The sequence below is a fragment of the Malaclemys terrapin genome, chromosome 4 (genome assembly GCF_027887155.1).
Source record: "Malaclemys terrapin pileata isolate rMalTer1 chromosome 4, rMalTer1.hap1, whole genome shotgun sequence".
Classification (NCBI taxonomy): Eukaryota; Metazoa; Chordata; order Testudines; family Emydidae; genus Malaclemys; species Malaclemys terrapin.
Window position 1 is genome coordinate 30,090,006 of NC_071508.1, and position 17,979 is coordinate 30,107,984.

The 17,979-nt window shown below is 52.2% G+C and overlaps 1 protein-coding gene across 1 annotated transcript in view; it reads right to left on the reverse strand.

Moving 5' to 3' along the window:
• Window positions 1–17,979, reverse strand: part of SHISA4 (shisa family member 4) — a 42,349-nt gene that overhangs the window by 10,590 nt on the left and 13,780 nt on the right. Inside the window, exons 2-3 of the mRNA XM_054028272.1 lie at window positions 11,035–11,206; window positions 6,816–6,949 (exon numbers count right to left, since the gene is read on the reverse strand). Of these exons, the coding sequence (XP_053884247.1) occupies window positions 6,816–6,949; window positions 11,035–11,206 (306 nt within the window). The remainder of the gene's footprint in view (window positions 1–6,815; window positions 6,950–11,034; window positions 11,207–17,979) is intronic.

The window sequence follows — 17,979 nt, forward strand, 5'->3', positions numbered from 1 at the left end:
CGCGGACCGGGCCAGGCCGGAGCCACGCCGTGGGGACTGGGCCGGGCCGCGCGGACCGGGCCGGGCCGGAGCCGCGCCGCGGGGACTGGGCCGGAGCCGGGCCGGAGCCGCGCCGCGGGGACCGGGCCGGGCCGCGCGGACCGGGCCGGGCCGGAGCCGCGCCGCGGGGACCGGGCCAGGCCGCGGGGACTGGGCCGGGCCGGAGCTGCGCCACGGGGACCGGGCCGGGCCGGAGCCGTGCCGCGGGGACCGGGCCGGGGCCAGGCTGGAGCCGCGCCGTGGGGACCGGACCGGGGCCGGGCTGGAGCCACGCCGTGGGGACCGGACCGGGCCGGGCCGGAGCCGCGCCGTGCCGCAGGGACCGGGCCGGAGCCGCGCTGCGGGGACTGGGCCGGGCCGGAGCCGACCCGAGCCGTGCCAACCGGGCCAGGCCGGACCCGACCCGAGCCGCGGGGGCCTGCGTGCTCGGCGGGAACGGGCGGCGCCTCCCCGGAGCCCTTCTCGCGTCCCCACCACCCCAGCTTACGTTGTGCTGCCGGCCCACCCCTGCTTCTTTTCAGACTTCCCGCGAATCAGAGATTCGCAGGAAGCAGGGGAGGGGGCGGAGCGTTCAGGGGAGGGGAGGAGGGGGAAGTGAGCTGGGGGCGGGGTGGAGAGCTGCAGCGTGGGGCCCTCTTGGCGCGGGGCCCAATTCAGCTGAATCGGCTGAATCGGCCTAAAGCCGGCCCTGGTTACAAGGTAGTATTTAAGTGTTTGCTCTGAACCTCTAAAAGCACCAGAAGCATTACCAAGTGTGAAATACTAGTTTACCACAGGAGGTGTTATCTCCTGCCCAACAAAAAAACATAGGAACATAAGAACGGCCACACTGGGTCAGACCAAAGGTCCATCTAGCCCAGTATCCTGTCTTCCGACTGGCCAATGCCAGGTGCCCCAGAGGGAATGAACAGAACAGGTAATCATCAAGTGATCCATTCCCTGCCTCCCATTCCCAGCATCTGGCAAACAGAGGCTAGGGACACCATCCCTGCCCATCCTGGCTAATAGCCATTGATGGACCTATCCTCCATGAATGTATCTAGTTCTTTTTTGAACCCTGTTATAGTCTTGGCCTTCATAACATCCTCTAGCAAAGATTTCCACATGTTGACTGTGTGTTGTGTGAATAAATACTTCCTTTTGTTTGTTTTAAATCGGCTGCCTATTAATTTCATTTGGTGACCCCTAGTGCTTGTGTTATGAGGAGTAAATAACACTTCCTTATTTACTTTCTCCACAGCAGTCACGATTTTATAGACCTCTATCATATCCCCCCTTATTCTTCTCTTTTCCAAGCTGAAAAGTCACATTCTTATAAATCTCTCCCCATACGGAAGCCGTTCCATACCCCTAATCATTTTTGTTATCCTTTTCTGAACCTTTTCCAATTCCAATATATCTTTTCTGAGATTGGGTGACCACATCTGCACGCAGTATTCAAGATGTGGGTGTACTGTGGATTTATACAGAGGCAAAATTATATTTTCTGTCTTATTATCTATCCCTTTCTTTTAATGATTCCCAACATTTTGTTCGCTTTTTTGACTGCCCCTGCACATTGAGTGGATATTTTCAGAGAACTATCAACAATGACTCCAAGATCTCTTTCTTGAATGGTAACAGCTAATTTAGACCCCATCATTTTATATGTACAGTTGGGAATTTAGACACCAGACAAATTGTTGTGGAACATCAGAGAACAAAATACTTTGTTGATTGCTCCCCCCCATGCCAATGAAGAGGAGCTGTGCATGAGGACTCATCCCATCAGCTTGAGCTCTGTGGGAAGGGAATAAAAATCCCTGACAGGAAGAACTGGATCTCTTTGCTGCTTGGACTTTGTGGGGGTAAGATTTCTAAGCACAAGCAAGGGATCCACAGCTGCTTAGCCTGGGTTAGCCCTAGAGGACATATTACATATTACATATTACAGCAGCCTCTGTTACCTTTTGGAACCTAAGACTGTAACTCATTTGTGTGTGTATGTTTACCTGCTTTAACCTTGTAAATAACTCTCATTTATTTTTCTTAGTTATCAACTCTTTAGTTAATATATTATAGTATTGGCTACAAGTGTTGTCTTTGGTGTGAGATCTGAGGTGCAAGTGACCTGCGGTAAGTGCTTTGGGACTTGGAGAAACCTGAATATTATGGTGATGTTGTATTTTTCCCCATACCGCATTCAGTGCACAGGATGGACAGTGCTCAGTTAATGAGCAGCTAGTCAATATTTTCCTCCCCTCCCTCCCTCCTGGGGACACACACTACAGTCACCCTAATTAACATAAGAACATAAGAAAGGCCGTACCGGGTCAGACCAAAGGTCCATCTAGCCCAGTATCCTGTCTACCGACAGTGGCCAATGCCAGGTGCCCCAGAGGGAGTGAACCTAACAGGCAATGATCAAGTGATCTCTCTCCTGCCATCCATCTCCATCCTCTGACAGACAGAGGCTAGGGACACCATTCCTTACCCTCCTGGCTAATAGCCATTAATGGACTTAACCACCATGAATTTATCCAGTTCTCTTTTAAACTCTGTTATAGTCCTAGCCTTCACAACCTTCTCAGGTAAGGAGTTCCACAAGTTGACTGTGCGCTGTGTGAAGAAGAACTTCCTTTTATTTGTTTTAAACCTGCTGCCTATTAATTTCATTTGATGACCCCTAGTTCTTGTATTATGGGAATAAGTAAATAACTTTTCCTTATCCACTTTCTCCACCTCACTCATGATTTTATATATCTCTATCATATCCGACCTTAGTCTCCTCTTTTCCAAGCTGAAGAGTCCTAGCCTCTTTAATCTCTCCTCATATGGGACCCGTTCCAAACCCTTAATCATTTTAGTTGCCCTTTTCTAAACCTTTTCTAGTACCAGTATATCTTTTTTGAGATGAGGAGAACACATCTGTATGCAGTATTCGAGATGAGGGCGTACCATCGATTTATATAAGGGCAATAATATATTCTCAGTCTTATTCTCTATCCCCTTTTTAATGATTCCTAACGTCCTGTTTGCTTTTTTGACCGCCTCTGCACACTGTGTGGACATTTTCAGAGAACTATCCACGATGACTCCAAGATCTTTTTCCTGACTTGTTGTAGCTAAATTAGCCCCCATCATATTGTATGTATAGTTGGGGTTATTTTTTCCAATGTGCATTACTTTACATTTATCCACATTAAATTTCATTTGCCATTTTGTTGCCCAATCACTTAGTTTTGTGAGATCTTTTTGAAGTTCTTCACAGTCTGCTTTGGACTTAACTATCTTTAGCAGTTTAGTATCATCTGCAAACTTTGCCACCTCACTGTTTACCCCTTTCTCCAGATCATTTATGAATAAGTTGAATAGGATCGGTCCGAGGACTGACCCTTGGGGAACACCACTAGTTACCCCTCTCCATTCTGAGAATTTACTATTAATTCCTACCCTTTGTTCCCTGTCTTTTAACCAGTTCTCAATCCATAAAAGAACCTTCCCTTTTATCCCATGGCAGCTTAATTTACATAAGAGCCTTTGGTGAGAGACCTTGTCAAAGGCTTTCTGGAAATCTAAGTACACTATGTCCACTGGATCCCCCTTGTCCACATGTTTGTTGACCCCTTCAAAGAATTCTAATAGATTAGTAAGACACGATTTCCCTTTACAGAAACCATGTTGACTATTGCTCAACAGTTTATGTTTTTCTATGTGTCGGGCAATTTTATTCTTAACTATTGTTTCGACTAATTTGCCTGGTACAGACGTTAGACTTACCAGTCTGTAATTGCCGGGATCACCTCTAGAACCCTTTTTAAATACTGGCGTTACATTAGCTAACTTCCAGTCATTGGGTACAGAAGCCGATTTAAAGGACAGGTTACAAACCTTAGTTAACAGTTCCGCAACTTCACATTTGAGTTCTTTCAGAACTCTTGGGTGAATGCCATCTGGTCCCGGTGACTTGTTAATGTTAAGTTTATCAATTAATTCCAAAACCTCCTATCGTGACACTTCAATCCGTGACAGTTCCTCAGATTTGTCACCTACAAAAGCCAGCTCAGGTTTGGGAATCTCCCTAACATCCTCAGCCATGAAGACTTGAAGCAAAGAATCCATTAGTTTCTCCGCAATGACTTTATCGTCTTTAAGCGCTCCTTTTGTATCTCGATCATCAAGGGCCCCACTGGTTGTTTAGCAGGCTTCCTGCTTCTTATGTACTTAAAAAACATTTTGTTATTACCTTTGGAGTTTTTGGCTAGCCGTTCTTCAAACTCCTCTTTGGCTTTTCTTATTACATTCTTGTACTTAATTTGGCAGCATTTATGCTCCTTTCTATTTGCCTTACTAGGATTTGACTTCCACTTTTTAAAGGAAGTCTTTTTATCTCTGACTGCTTCTTTTACATGGGTGTTAAGCCACGGTGGCTCTTTTTTAGTTCTTTTTCTGTGTTTCTTAATTTGGGGTATACATTGAAGTTGGGCCTCTATTATGGTGTCTTTAAAAAGCGCCCATGCAGCTTGCAGGGATTTCACTTTAGTCACTGTACCTCTTAACTTCTATTTAACTAACCCCCTCATTTTTGCATAGTTCCCCCTTTTGAAATTAAATACCACAGTGTTGGGCTGTTGAGATGTTCTTCTCACCACAGGGATGTTGAACGCTATTGTATTATGGTTACTATTTCCAAGCGGTCCTGCTATAGTTACCACTTGGACCAGCTCCTGCGCTCCACTCAGGACTAAATCTAGAGTTGCCTCTCCCCTTGTGGGTTCCCGTACCAGCTGCTCCATGAAGCAGTCATTTAAAGTATCGAGAAATTTTATCTCTGCATTTCGTCCTGAAGTGAAATGTTCCCAGTCAATATGGGGATAATTGAAATCCCCCACTATTATTGAGTTCTTAATTTTGATAGCCTCTCTAATTTCCCTTAGCATTTCATCATCACTATTACCGTCCTGGTCAGGTGGTCGATAATAGATCCCTAATGTTATATTCTTATTAGAGCATGAAATTTCTATCCATAGAGATTCTATGGAACATGTGGATTTGCTTAAGATTTTTACTTCATTTGATTGTACATTTTCTTTCACATATAGTGCCACTCCCCCCCCTGCACGACCTGTTCTGTCCTTCTGATATATTTTGTATCCCAGAATGATTGTGTCCCACTGATTGCTCTCAGTCCACCAGGTTTCTGTGATGCCTATTATATCAAAATCCTCCTTTATCACAAGGCACTCTAGTTCACCCATCTTATTATTTAGACTTCTAGCATTTGTGTACAAGCACTTTAAAAACTTGTCACTGTTTATTTGTCTGCCCTTTTCTGATGTATCAGATTCTTTTTTATGTGAATGTTTATCATCTGATCTGGCCCCTACTTTATCCTCTTCCATCCTCTGCTCCTGACTATAACCTGGAGATTCTCTATCACTAGACTCTCCCCTAAGAGAAGTCTCTGTCCGAGCCACATGCTCCTCTGCAGCAGTCGGCTTTCCCCCATCTCCTAGTTTAAAAACTGCTCTACAATCTTTTTAATGTTTAGTGCCAGCAGTCTGGTTCCACTTTGGTTTAGGTGGAGCCCATCCTTCCTGTATAGGCTCCCCCCATTCCAGAAGTTTCCCCAGTTCCTAATGAATGTAAACCCCTCCTCTCTACACCAGCGTCTCATCCACGCATTGAGACTCTGAAGCTCTGCCTGCCTACCTGGCCCTGCGTGTGGAACTGGGAGCATTTCTGAGAATGCCGCCATAGAGGTCCTGGATTTCAGTCTCTTCCCTAGCAGCCTAAATTTGGCCTCCAGGACATCTCTCCTACCCTTCCCTATGTCAGTGGTACCTACATGTACCACGACCACCGGCTCCTCCCCAGCACTACACATAAGTCTGCCTAGATGCCTCGAGAGATCCGCAACCTTCGCACCAGGCAGGCAAGTCACCATACGGTTCTCCCGGTCATCACAAACCCAGCTATCTACGTTTCTAATGATCGAATCTCCCAATACTAATACCTGCCTTTTCCTAGCAACTGGAGTTCTCTCCCCTGGAGAGGTAACCTCAGTGCGAGAGGCAACCCCAGCACCGTCTGGAAGGAGGGTCCCAACTATGGGAAGGTTTCCCTCTGCTCCTATTGACTGCTCTGCTTCCCTGGGCCTTTCATCCTGCTCAACAGCGCAGGGGCTGTCTGACCAGAGGTGGGACAATTCTACAGTGTCCCGGAAAGCCTCATCAACATACCTCTCTGCCTCCCTTAGCTCCTCCAGTTCTGCCACCCTTGCCTCCAGAGTCCGTACGTGGTCTCTGAGAGCCAGGAGCTCCTTGCACCGAATGCACACATACGCCACCCGCCGATGGGGCAGGTACTCATATGTGCTACACTCAGTGCAATAAACTGGATAGCTCCCACTCTGCAGCTGGGCTTCTGCCTGCATTGTCTCCTAGTTAATGAAGGGGTTGTTTAAAGCAAGAAGTTTTGAATGTAGTTTGGGCTATAGGTTTTAAGGGGAATAAAGGGTATAAGATAGACAGGCAAGGGACCCACGCTCCCTTCCTGCTCCCCTTCCAAACTCCCTTGCGAAACTCCCTGTTAGCAGCCCCTGTTCGCAAAAGCTCAATTGCATCCCTCCCCTCTCTCCCCAGCCTAGAGTCAAAGAGAACTAAACCAACCAACATTTACCAAGTACTTCCTGTGCCTGAGCCCCCTCTGGTGCCCCCTCTGCCCCCCCTCCTGGGCCCACCCTGCTCTTCCCAGGCCGTGGCTGCACAGAGGGTAGTTGTGCTGCCAGCCCCTACCTTGGAAGGGTGTCCGCATGTGCTGCCGTCTCTGGTACAGGTAGCAGCAGGAGCACATGAAGCAGCAGATGATGGTGGCAACGATGGCCACGAAGAGGACGACGGCTGAGGCAATGCCAGCGATGGTCTTTGGGCTGTGGGACACAAGCAGACATGGTTACAGGGCAGTCTCAAGTACTGTCCCGAGTGCCCAATGCTGCCCTTCCCTGGACCAAGTGGATCCTTCACAGACACATGCTGGCTATATGCTGCACATAGAGAGATGTGCAGTTCACAGGCAGCGCCTGATCCCTGTGCATTGCATGGATCCAGCTCCCTGCAAGGGATGAACCCTGGGACCCTGCCCTCCCTCCCCAAGGCTGTGGAGATGAAAGGATTAATGGGTGGTCTTGGGGTTTGTGCATGGCTGGGCAGGGCCGCCCGGGGGGGGGCAAATGGGGCAATTTGCCCCAGGCCCCGGGCCCCACAGGGGCCCCCACGAGAATATAGTATTCTATAGTATTGCAACTTTTTTTTATGGAAGGGGCCCCCGAAATTGCTTTGCCCCAGGCCCCCTGAATCCTCTGGGCAGCCCTGTGGCTGGGACTTGGGACCCCTTCCCCAACCCTGGGAATGCTCCACCTGATGTTCTGGGCAGTGCTTTGATCGAGTAGAGGCTGCCTGTGCCATGAGTCACTGGAGACCTGGATCATAACAGCAGGCAAAATCCTCCCAAAAGATTACAACGGAGAAGAGAAAGGCAGGCTTTGCAGAGCTCCCCTAATGTCTCTGCCCTGCACCTCAGCACAGTGGGCTTCATTCCACTCAGGGCTCCACTGCAGGGATGAGAGACCCACTGCCACTGGAATTTTGAACCTACATGGGAATGGGCCGTGCACTGGAGCACACTGCATGCCATGCCCCGCCACCCCCACCACGCACCGCTGCCTTCCCCCACATACACGGCCATGTACGACCATTCCCCCCCCGCACCATGTACATGGCCACACGCCACGGCCCCCCCATACACAGCCATGCCTCCCCGTGTATACAGCCATGCACTGCGATCCCCCCAAACATATATGGCCATGCACCACCGCATCCCCCATATACACGGCCACGCACTGCCGCCCGCCACACATACATAGCTCCCCGCCCACCAACATAAATGGCCATGCACAGAACATTCCCTCTCATACACAGCCAGACACTGCTGCCCCCTCCACATACATGGCCATGCACCACCGGTGGCCCCCCATGCAGAGCCCTGCCCCAGTGCTCCCTTCCCCTAAATGGCCACATGCTGCTGCCCCCTCCCCCAACACTACAGCCACTAACCAAGATGCCTCCCCAAACACAGCCCCACCCTTCCCACACACACCTGCACTGGCTGCACGCACACACACACACACACACACACACACCACGCAGACTGCAGGGGATCTTCAGTCCTGGGTGCTATCAGGTGCCAAGTCCCCTCTCCCTCCCTTCATCTCCTCCCCTCCTCCCTAAGCCCCTCATTCAGCTCCTTCTCACCCTCCATCTCCAACCTGAATCCCCAGTCATCCCTCCCCTTTCGCTCGGCCTTTAACATGTGGCCCTCTCCCCTCACACAAATCCTTCCCTGAGTCTCCACCCCAATCCCCAAATGGGCAGCCTCCTCCCACTGCTCTCGCTTCCCCCTCTAGCCTGTCCACTGTGGCGACTCGCACACACTTGCTTGCCTTAGGGACCTTTTGGGCTTGTCACCATGGCTGGGTAGCCAACCAGTGAGGGCTGCAAACCATGCCCTCTTCCAGACGTGGCTGGTGAGCAACCTGACCCCCAGCCTGAGCCCCAGGGTTGTAGCTATCCACGCGCTCCTGGCCACCAGGCCACAGGGCAATGCACCCAGCAGGAGTGACGAAGACACAGCAGCCAAGCTACTTGACAGCACAGGTGTGCACAGCACACAACACACCTGCGCTCCGCTCTGCACAGGCTCCTGGCTAAACATTGGGGCTAAATGCAAGGCTCACTCCTTATCTTCAAAGCCCTGCACTGGACTGTCCAAGAGCTCCCTCCCACTGCCAGATCCTACCCTGTCACCACAGCTCACGGCATGGGAGCAACAGAAATGCCAAGCTCACAAGAGCAGGGGGAGGACGGGAGGACTTGGCTACAGGGCTGGCTGCTGGGAGAGATCAGAACAAGCACCAATCTCAGCCACTTCTTCCCACAATCAAACCCAAGGAGCCTGGCACGGTGGGATTTAGATGTTGTGAGCACAATGCTAAGGAGGAGACAGTACTGAGCCAGACAGAAGCCCTGTGGCCTCTCCTCCAGCCTCACCCTCCAGTTGGTCGACTCGACACTACTGATCACACCAACCTTCTCACCCCCATCAGCTCATCCTGTGTGCTTGTGTCCTCACCCCATGCCTTCAGCCATCTTTCCCCCTTACTCTGGGTAGAGCCTAAGCATCGGGTATGGGCAGGTGATGCTCCAGTCGTGCCCTGGCCACTAGCCACAAGCGTTCAGTAATCACACCCATTAGAGATCCACTGCAATAGCAGCTCACGTTACAAACTTGCCGCTGGATACTCATCTCTGTCTTGCATATGGAGGAACTCAAGGCACCAGCACTCCGCAAAGAGTCCCTGACTCAGCACTGCACTGTGGCCCATTTATCCCAGTTTCAGCAGGACAGCGAACCAGGCACAGGGGAATTCCTCTGGCATGGGGGGAAGCCCTGCAGAAGACAAGGCCTGTGTAATGGCTCTGCACCGCCCCTCACAGCTCTAAGGGGGCATGGCCAGAGCATTGGTGTGCTCTGCTTCCCTCTGTCAGGCACCAGGGCAGAGACAGAGACCACCCTGCACTCTGCCAGGAAGAGGCCATCCACCAGAGCTGGAGGGAGGAACAGCCACCTTTGGTAGCACTGGCTACCCGATCAGCAAGCATGGTCCTGCTTCCATAAAGCCCTGGGGGGAACTGTTATGCCCTCCTTTTTCTATCCACTCACAGGGTCATTATGGGCAGTTCTTCCATCCCCAGGGCCCTCACCTGGGGCTCAATCTTCCCCCACTTTACTCAGCATCTGTACGGAGCCACAGAGAGAGCAGGGGATACAGGATGGTCTGAAGGGCAGCAGTCACAGACATGGCCAGCCCCACCCGTCCACATCAGAGACAGCCAGCCCCGGCTCTTCCGGCACCTGTCTGAGTTCAGCACCTGTCTGAGGAGCAGAGGCCAGCCCATGCAGAGCTGATGCTGGTGGGAAGCACTTTGAACAACTCACCTCCTCTGACCCCCTGCTATTGAAGGCATCTCCTGCAGGTTGTTACATCTGTCAGTGGCCTGGGGGTCCTTCTGGGCTCCTCAAAGCCACTGGGTGCCCAAAGAGTCACAGCAGCAAATGCACCCACCTGCACTCCACTCCCCACATCCCCATGGCAGAGCTGGCCAAGGTGATGCCCAGACCTGATTATCACAACTTGCTGCACCTGGGAATGAAAATGCAGGACCTGGAAAAGCTCCAAAATGCAGCAACCCACCTGTTCAGCGCACAGACCACCATAAGCACAGTACCCTGGTTCCACTCTCTGTGCTGCCTCCCCACCCAATACAAAGCCGAGGGCAAGGTCTTTGTCCCAAGAGACAAAGCCCCGTAGCACCAGCCCTCAACACTTGAGAGTCACTTCCCCAGTGCAATCACCACCTCTCACGACAGCTACACCCCTGCAGCCATAACACCATCAACAAACAGTGGGGATTCATTAGTGCAGGAGACAGAACTACCATGGGAGCCCGACCCAGACTGTGCAGCTACCTCCCAGAACAACACATCCAGAACTACCTGCAGCACTCACCCCTTTCTCTCAGAGCTCCTCATACACACATGCATCAACACCCAGCCATGCACCTGCTCCTACTTGGAGGAAGGGAGAGGAAGAGACATTGCTGCTTTTGCTATTTTTAACCTATGGGAGGTAGGTGTCCAGATCCTGGGCTAGGGGCCAGCAGCCAAGCAGCTAGACAGAGAGTTGGTCACAGTGAGGAGAGATGTCAGAGGCCACAATACCCGAACTCTAGGCGGGGATGGCATGTGTCTTCAACTCCTGAAATTGGAGGCAGGAGTCTCAGCCTCCAACTGCCTGTCCATAACCCTATCAACACTCCCTCCCTGTGCCAGGACACAGTCGTTCTCAGTGGGACCAGTGTCCCAGGGAGCTCTGGCCAGGCTCTATGCCCCACTCACCTGAAAGCAAGGCAGTGCTTCTGCTGCCTCTCCGTGATGAGCTTCAGGGGGTCGATGCAGCAGTAGCGCTGGTAACAATTGCCGCAGCAAAAGGTGAAGAAGTTGCAGTCAAAGCCAGGGTGCCATGAGCCATTCTTGTCCAGGTACCACAGGCAGTCTTCATCCGCCAAGCCTGTGGAGAAGGAAACCAGCTGTCAGACCCCCCCGGACCCTTCAGAGCCCTCAGCCGGGGAGGGGCCCCACCTCTCCAACCCTCCAGTCCAGGAATTAAAATGAAGGCAGGGTCTGGGAGCTCTAGATCAGGTCCAGTGTTCCTGCTGCCCTTTCCCAGTTCAGTGATGGTTGCAAAGAGGTGTCCAGAACAATACTGGCTCTTGCTGCAGCAGACTGCCATGGCCTCTGCTCAGGTTTTTCTGAGTGTTACCCACTGGGGAAGCATTCACACTGCTTTCCAAGGACAAGTCCCTCAAGCTGGGCCTGTGCATGCAGAGTCACTGCCCGTCCAAGGTGGCAGGAGCAGGACATTCACAGCTAATGGCATGGTTATTGGGGCACAGCTCAGAGGCCTGGCAGGGGATGAACTGCCCTCTCTGAAGACTAGAGCATCTGGAGCAGTCCCTTTCTCACTGCCTTGCGTCAGGCTGGGGCATCCATCCTGGATGGGTTCCTGAGGTGAAGCACCTGGCAAGCATGGCCTTTGAGACTCACATGGCAGGAGGCACCTTGTTTATAGAATATGGTTTGGAACAGGGACTCCAGGCAAGCTCCGTCCTTTCCCCTCCCCCCCATACTCATACCAGAGAACAGCACAAGGTAAAAACGTATCAGGACTTCAGACAGGAAAGAAAAGCAGAGGCCTGCCTGGTTCCTCCTTCCAAAGAGAGCAGGGTTGTGAGTACGTGCTCATCAGGAGGGCGGACTGGGCCCCTCACAGGCACAGATCCATTAGACAGGAAATGCTGACGACCCACTCACCATGGAGAGAGCCACTCCAACTCAGTGAACAACTGATTTTGCAGTTTGGTGGCTGAACCAGGGGGATGGAATGGGAGGGCAGTGAGGTTCATTTTGATGCCAGGATGCTCCCTTACACACACCTCCCCATACACAAGCTGTGCCAGAAACATCCCCACTCTGGGGGTACCTAGGAGGTGGCTGTGTGATGCCACCATGTTACCATGACAACATTAACTCTACTGGCATAAGGAAGTGGTGTCACCTTGAAAAATATGTGAAGGGGTAAAAACCTCAAACCTAACCCTCGCTCCTAGTGCAAGGTACTCACTGAGGAGAGCTGGGGACATGGCTATTGGCACTCAGCCCTCCCTCCTAAAGGGGGAGGCCCTGGCTTTACAGGAATGAGGATTCCAGGATTTTCCTGTTTATGTGAGCAGGGTCTGAATGAGCTCTCCCCGACATCTACTGATGCACTGAAGGAAAAGACTTCAGGACTTCAGACCATATTTGCACCCCAACTTTGCCTAGGTGATCAGCAGACCTGCTTTGCCAAAGTGATCAAGTGTGGGTGTTTTGGGTTAAAATTCACTTTAGTCTTGAATGCCATTATCCTTATTGTATGACTAAAGGGCAGCAGAACTTCATTGACCATGCCTTAATTGAGGGGATCACCCTAAGTATAGCTTCACTCCCTAAGTAGGGGGTAGTGCTGCCAAATCAAAGTAGAAGTCAGACAGATGCTAACAGGTGTTCTTCTATGGTGATGGGGAGTCCTTGAAGCTGTTTGACTTTCCTTTCCACAGTGTTAATGATAAAGCTGATCTCGCTGATGCATGGGTGGTGGGCAGGGCCGGTGCTACCATTTAGGCAAACTAGGCAGTTGCCTAGGGCGACAAGATTTGGGGGCACCAAAAAACAGTGCCACCAATTTTTTTTACAGCGTCCTTACGCGCCCTCCCCGAGCACGCGGTCGCCGCTCCACTTCTCCCGCCTCCCAGGCTTGCAGCACCAATCAGCTGTTTGGTGCTGCAAGCCTGGGAGGGGAGGAGAATTAGAGCGGGGGCAGCGTGCTCGGGAGGAGGCGGAGCAGAGGTGAGCTGGGGTGGGGAGCTGCCGCACGGCTCCCCGGGCCGGGGGGGTGGGGAGTTGCTGCGGGGTGCCTCAGGGCGGGGGGGAGCTGACGCAGGGCTCCCCACCCCACCTCACCTCTGCTACGCCCCCTCCCCGAGCACACCGTCGCTGCTCCCCTTCTCCCGCCTCCCAGGCTTGCAGCACCAATCAGCTGTTTGGCGCCGCAAGCCTGGGAGGGGAGGAGAATTAGAGCGGGGGAGGCGTGCTCGGGGAGGAGGCAGAGCAGAGGTGAGCTGGGGTGGGGAGCTGCCGCACGGCTCCCTGGGGCGGGGGGTAGATGCCACGGGGGAGGGAGCCTCAGGGCGGGGGGGGGAGCTGCAGCGGGGGCGCCTCAGGGCGGAGGGGGGGCGGGGAGCTGCTGCAGGGCGGGGGGGGTGCAAGGTGGAAGTTTCGCCTAGGGCGCGAAACTTCCTTGCACTGGCCCTGGTGGTGGGTGAAGCTTCCCCTTGAGGAGGCTAGTTCCCTGCCTGCCTCTTCCGGCCAAGGACCTGCCCCCACTTGCTGCTCTCAGGCCCCCACATTCGTGGTCCCAGCAAGAGGGGGGTGCTGAGAGCTCAGCCCCGGCCAGGGTTGGGACTGCAGCAGAGCTCTCTGTCCTGGCTGGAGCGCCGAGCCTGGAGCCTCTCCCTGGTTCCACCCCTTCTCCCGCAGCCCCACACTGTTCCACCCATGGCCCTGCCCCCGTTCTGCCCCCACTCGCCTCTTCCCCCCTCCCCCAAGACCAGATAGGCTCTGTACCCCACCTTGGCTCTAGAGCCACAGCAGCGAGCGAGAGCTCCTCCAGCTCTGGGCCTGTGCCGGGAGATTTTTCAGAGGGCTCCAAATCCGCCACTGCCTCCACTCATTGGCACAAGGTTTGGGGAGGCTTAGTACCTGGCCTCCATTAAGTGCCACCTATGCACTCATGTAAGAGTCTTTGTTTCTGATCAGGGATTACTAGAGCTGAAATCACTGATGACACGGGTAGGGGACTGAACCTTAGACATGGGGTGAGGTCACTGTTACAGTGAAAGACAGTGGAGAGGTTGCAGCAGCAGCGTGCTTCCCCATTACCCAGTGAAACCACTAAGAACTTACTGGGCTAAGTTGGTAAATCTCAGAATACAGTATTGCAAGTAGAGGCAGAGGCGGCTGTGAGTGGCACGCACTCCCGAATACTGGGACTTCACTGATCTCTGTTTTGTAATGTTAAGAAAACCCCTAGATATTGAACCCAGCCATTGAGAAAAGAAAACTAAGGCGGGGAGAGGGGTTAACATGTTAAGGGCTGTTATAAAGAGGATGGTGATCAATTGTTTTGCATGACTACTGGAAATAGGACAAGAAGTAATGGCCTTAACCTGCAGCCAGGGAGATTTAGGTTAGATATTAGGAAAATTTTTCGAACTGTACAGATAGCAGCACTGGAACAGGCTCCCAAGGGAGGTCACGGCATCCCCTCATTGCAGGCTTTTAAGAGCAGGTTAGACACCCATCTGTCAGGGGTGGTCCAGGTTTACTTGGCCCTACCTCAGCACAGGGGACAGGACTTGACTTCTCATGGTCCAATGTCCCTTACAGTCCTACATTTCTATGACTCTATGGGGGCTGGGGGTTATGGCTCTGGGTGCCACACACCGGGTGTGGAGCAGGGTGTGGCTGTGATTGCACTTCAAGTATGAGCCCTTTTCTGGCCAGAGGCTGCAAAATACTCAGTGCAGATCCTGTTCAAAAGCCCACGTAACACTGCCAACCTAGGGGATTTTATCCCAACCCTAAAGCCTTACAATCTCCCAAGTGTGTTTTTAGCCGCCTAGTTGCGGGGGCCTGAGGATGGCAGCCCTAAATGCTCAGGAACCAAAGGCAAAGAACCCCAGCATCTAGTACGTTCTGAAATCTGATGATTTGGGGGCCTGCTTGCTGACGGCTGAACACTTGGGGCTGGCAACTCTGCGGCCCTTGGCCTTTCCAGAGCTCCTGGAGGTGCCCTTTAGCCTGCATCGTGCTGAGGCTGCAGCGTGTCCAGTGACACCCACAGAGCCAGCACCAGCTCCTCTTTCAGGAACTCCGCTGCTGCTGAGCCTGCTCTATTTACGGCCTGCAGCTGGCACATCTGACCAGTGCTTTTTGAAGCCATCTGGGAGCAGAGGTTGGAAATAATACTCCCTGGGAAATGGAGCCAGGAAGTTTGCTGCTATGCTGGACAGGTGCTGGGCTTTGGGAAGGCTATAGCATGAGTGCTGTGCTGCAGGAAGCCACATGGATGATTTCCCTCCCTGATGCCTCTATGCCCTGTCACGGTTCATTAGCCTTGCTGAGAGCAAGAGTCTGGGAAGGGAGCAGTGATGGAGCTTGGAAGAGAATCTCCTAAAGAACTGGCAACAGCAGTGGATTACCGCATAGGCCAATGGGACCCATGCCCAAGGGCCCCAGCCAATTTGGCAGCCCCAGCAGGATTGCTGGAACTCCATCCCTCCCCTCCACCCTGATCCTCCTCCCCACCCCTGCTCTGCTTCTTCTCTTCCCCCAGCCTCCCGGGGCCCTGCTGCCCTGCTCCTCCTCTTCCCTCCTGGTCAGGCCAGAAGCCAGAGCCCGGCTGTAGTGGGGTGAATATATTCCCCACGCATGGAGCTGGATGAGCCGCTCACCCAAACCCGCTTCCCAGGCCCCCTTCTCCCCCGCGCATGGACCTGGTCCGAGCCTCTCTCCCCGATGCCCCCCATGTGGATGTGGCCCTCTCTCCTCTCCCCCTCCCCACCCTGTCCCAAGCCACTTCCCCAGTCCCCTTGGTTCTGAGCCCTTCTCCCCCGCCCAGGGCTGGCCTTCAAGAAAACAGCACTCCTAGCCCCTGTGGACGGGGCACCCCCCCCCACATTGCCCCTGGCCCCTGTGGGCTCAACCCTGTCCCCTTCTGTGCCCCTAACCCCTGCGCTGTTCCCCCTTTGTCCCTAATCCCTGCACCCCAATCCCTGTACCCCTAACCCCTGCCCCCTCTTACACTCCTAACCCCTGCACCACCCTCCTGCACCCACGTGGGGAAGCTGACCTGGATGCATGGAGCAGCTGGCATTGCTGCTTGCTCCCCACTCAAATGCTGCTTCTCCTCATGGACCCCTAGGGGAATCTGAGGGGGGGAACGAGGAGCAACATCTGGGCTCCCTTCATCCAGGTCACTTACCCGACCTGGGCTGCGTAAGAGGAGAGAAAAAAGCAGCAGCCCCCGATGCTCACCTTCCAGCACAGCCCAGGTGGGGGAAAATGACCTGAATGAATGGACTTGGTGTTGCTCTTCACTCCCCCCCAGCCCCCTAGGGGGTGCAAGAAAACTTTGGGAGCGAGCAGTATGTGTGTGTCACTGCTCACTCTCCCCATATTCCTCTGCTGGGAGGAAGCCCAGAGAAATCTGGGCGCCCCCAGACCAGAATTTCAAATGTAAAAAACCAATGATATGTACATAAACTCTTTGGTGAAGAATCCTTCCAGGCTTTCTTCTTCAGATGTGTAAAGAAGCAAACAAGAGCCCAGGGCCTAGCTTTTCCCCTGTGCAGGTCGTTTTAAGGGCTCGTAATAATAAGTAAGAAAGCGCTAAGTGTTGATAAGAAACTTATACTTCCTGATTCCGCGTCAGGTTACTCCTGCGAATACAGCAGTTACTATTACAGCCTGTACGCCAGAGACTGCTGCAAACAAAAAAATTCCACTCAACTGTGCTGGATTCCCCCAGCTGTCAATCCCTGCCGGACCCTCTCACCATCAGTCAGGAGGCTCTGGGATGCAGGTAAGTTTCCTGTTCCTACAGTTTATTAGACAATGTGGCACTAGAGGCAGATGTGGAAGTTGGAGTCCCAAGCAGCACCAAAAGGCAGCACCCTGGTAAGGCTTCCAGCCTCTGTGGGTAGGTGGGCTTCCCCTCCAGACATGCCAAATCATGTGGCATGGTCCTTGTGCATTTGGAAGAGCCATCACACCTACCCACATAACTTGTAAATAGACTTAGATATTTACTGGTAAATGTCAATTTCACCATACACACACAAACCTATGCAAACCTATGTACAAATATTTCCACGATAATAAAATAAATGTACAGATAGGCAAACTATGAAAATGCCACCTGAGATCTTAGTAGTCAAAATCCAGTGATTTAGACTGTGAATTAAGATTGTTACATATGGACTAATGAATGAATCGTAAAAACAGGTATTTGTTGGTTTAAGAATATTTACTTTGTATATTTTGACATATAATGTTGACAATTTGTGTTTTAATAGTTATAAAACTTTAACTTTTTTGAATATCAACATCTATCATCATTAAACATCTGCTGTCATTAATTATCTGACATAACTTCCCACAAGTGTGAAAATTTAATTCTATACAGATAAAAAAATGCTTAAGACAGATATTATCCATCAAAATTATTTAAAAAAATCAAATTCTGCCAAGCCTACTTTTAAAACATCACTGTTTTGGTAGGAGTGCTCAGAGGTGCCCTGTAGTGTACAGAAAAGTGCACAGAATTGCAAGCTGGAAGACCATGAATCCTAGCCCTAGGTCTCCCACTGACTGGTGGTAACATTCCTGTGCACTTCACAATCCTTTTTACTAACTAAGGCCTTGTACACCTATATAGGGCAAGTCACCCTTTCCCCCAAACAAGCATCATTCCTGAAGGTGTCACACTAGCACTGATGGGGACAGGAAGTGGATTGAACTACAGAGCCTTGGCCGAGAAGTCGCCAGCATGAATCCAGCCCAACTCAGTAGAGATTATTCCCACCTAATGGTAGCCCCTATATGAAATGAGATTAAGGAGGTATCAGTTCCAGCTCCTATATCACATCCTCCCCATCTTACTCTGCACTAAGGGCTTGTCCA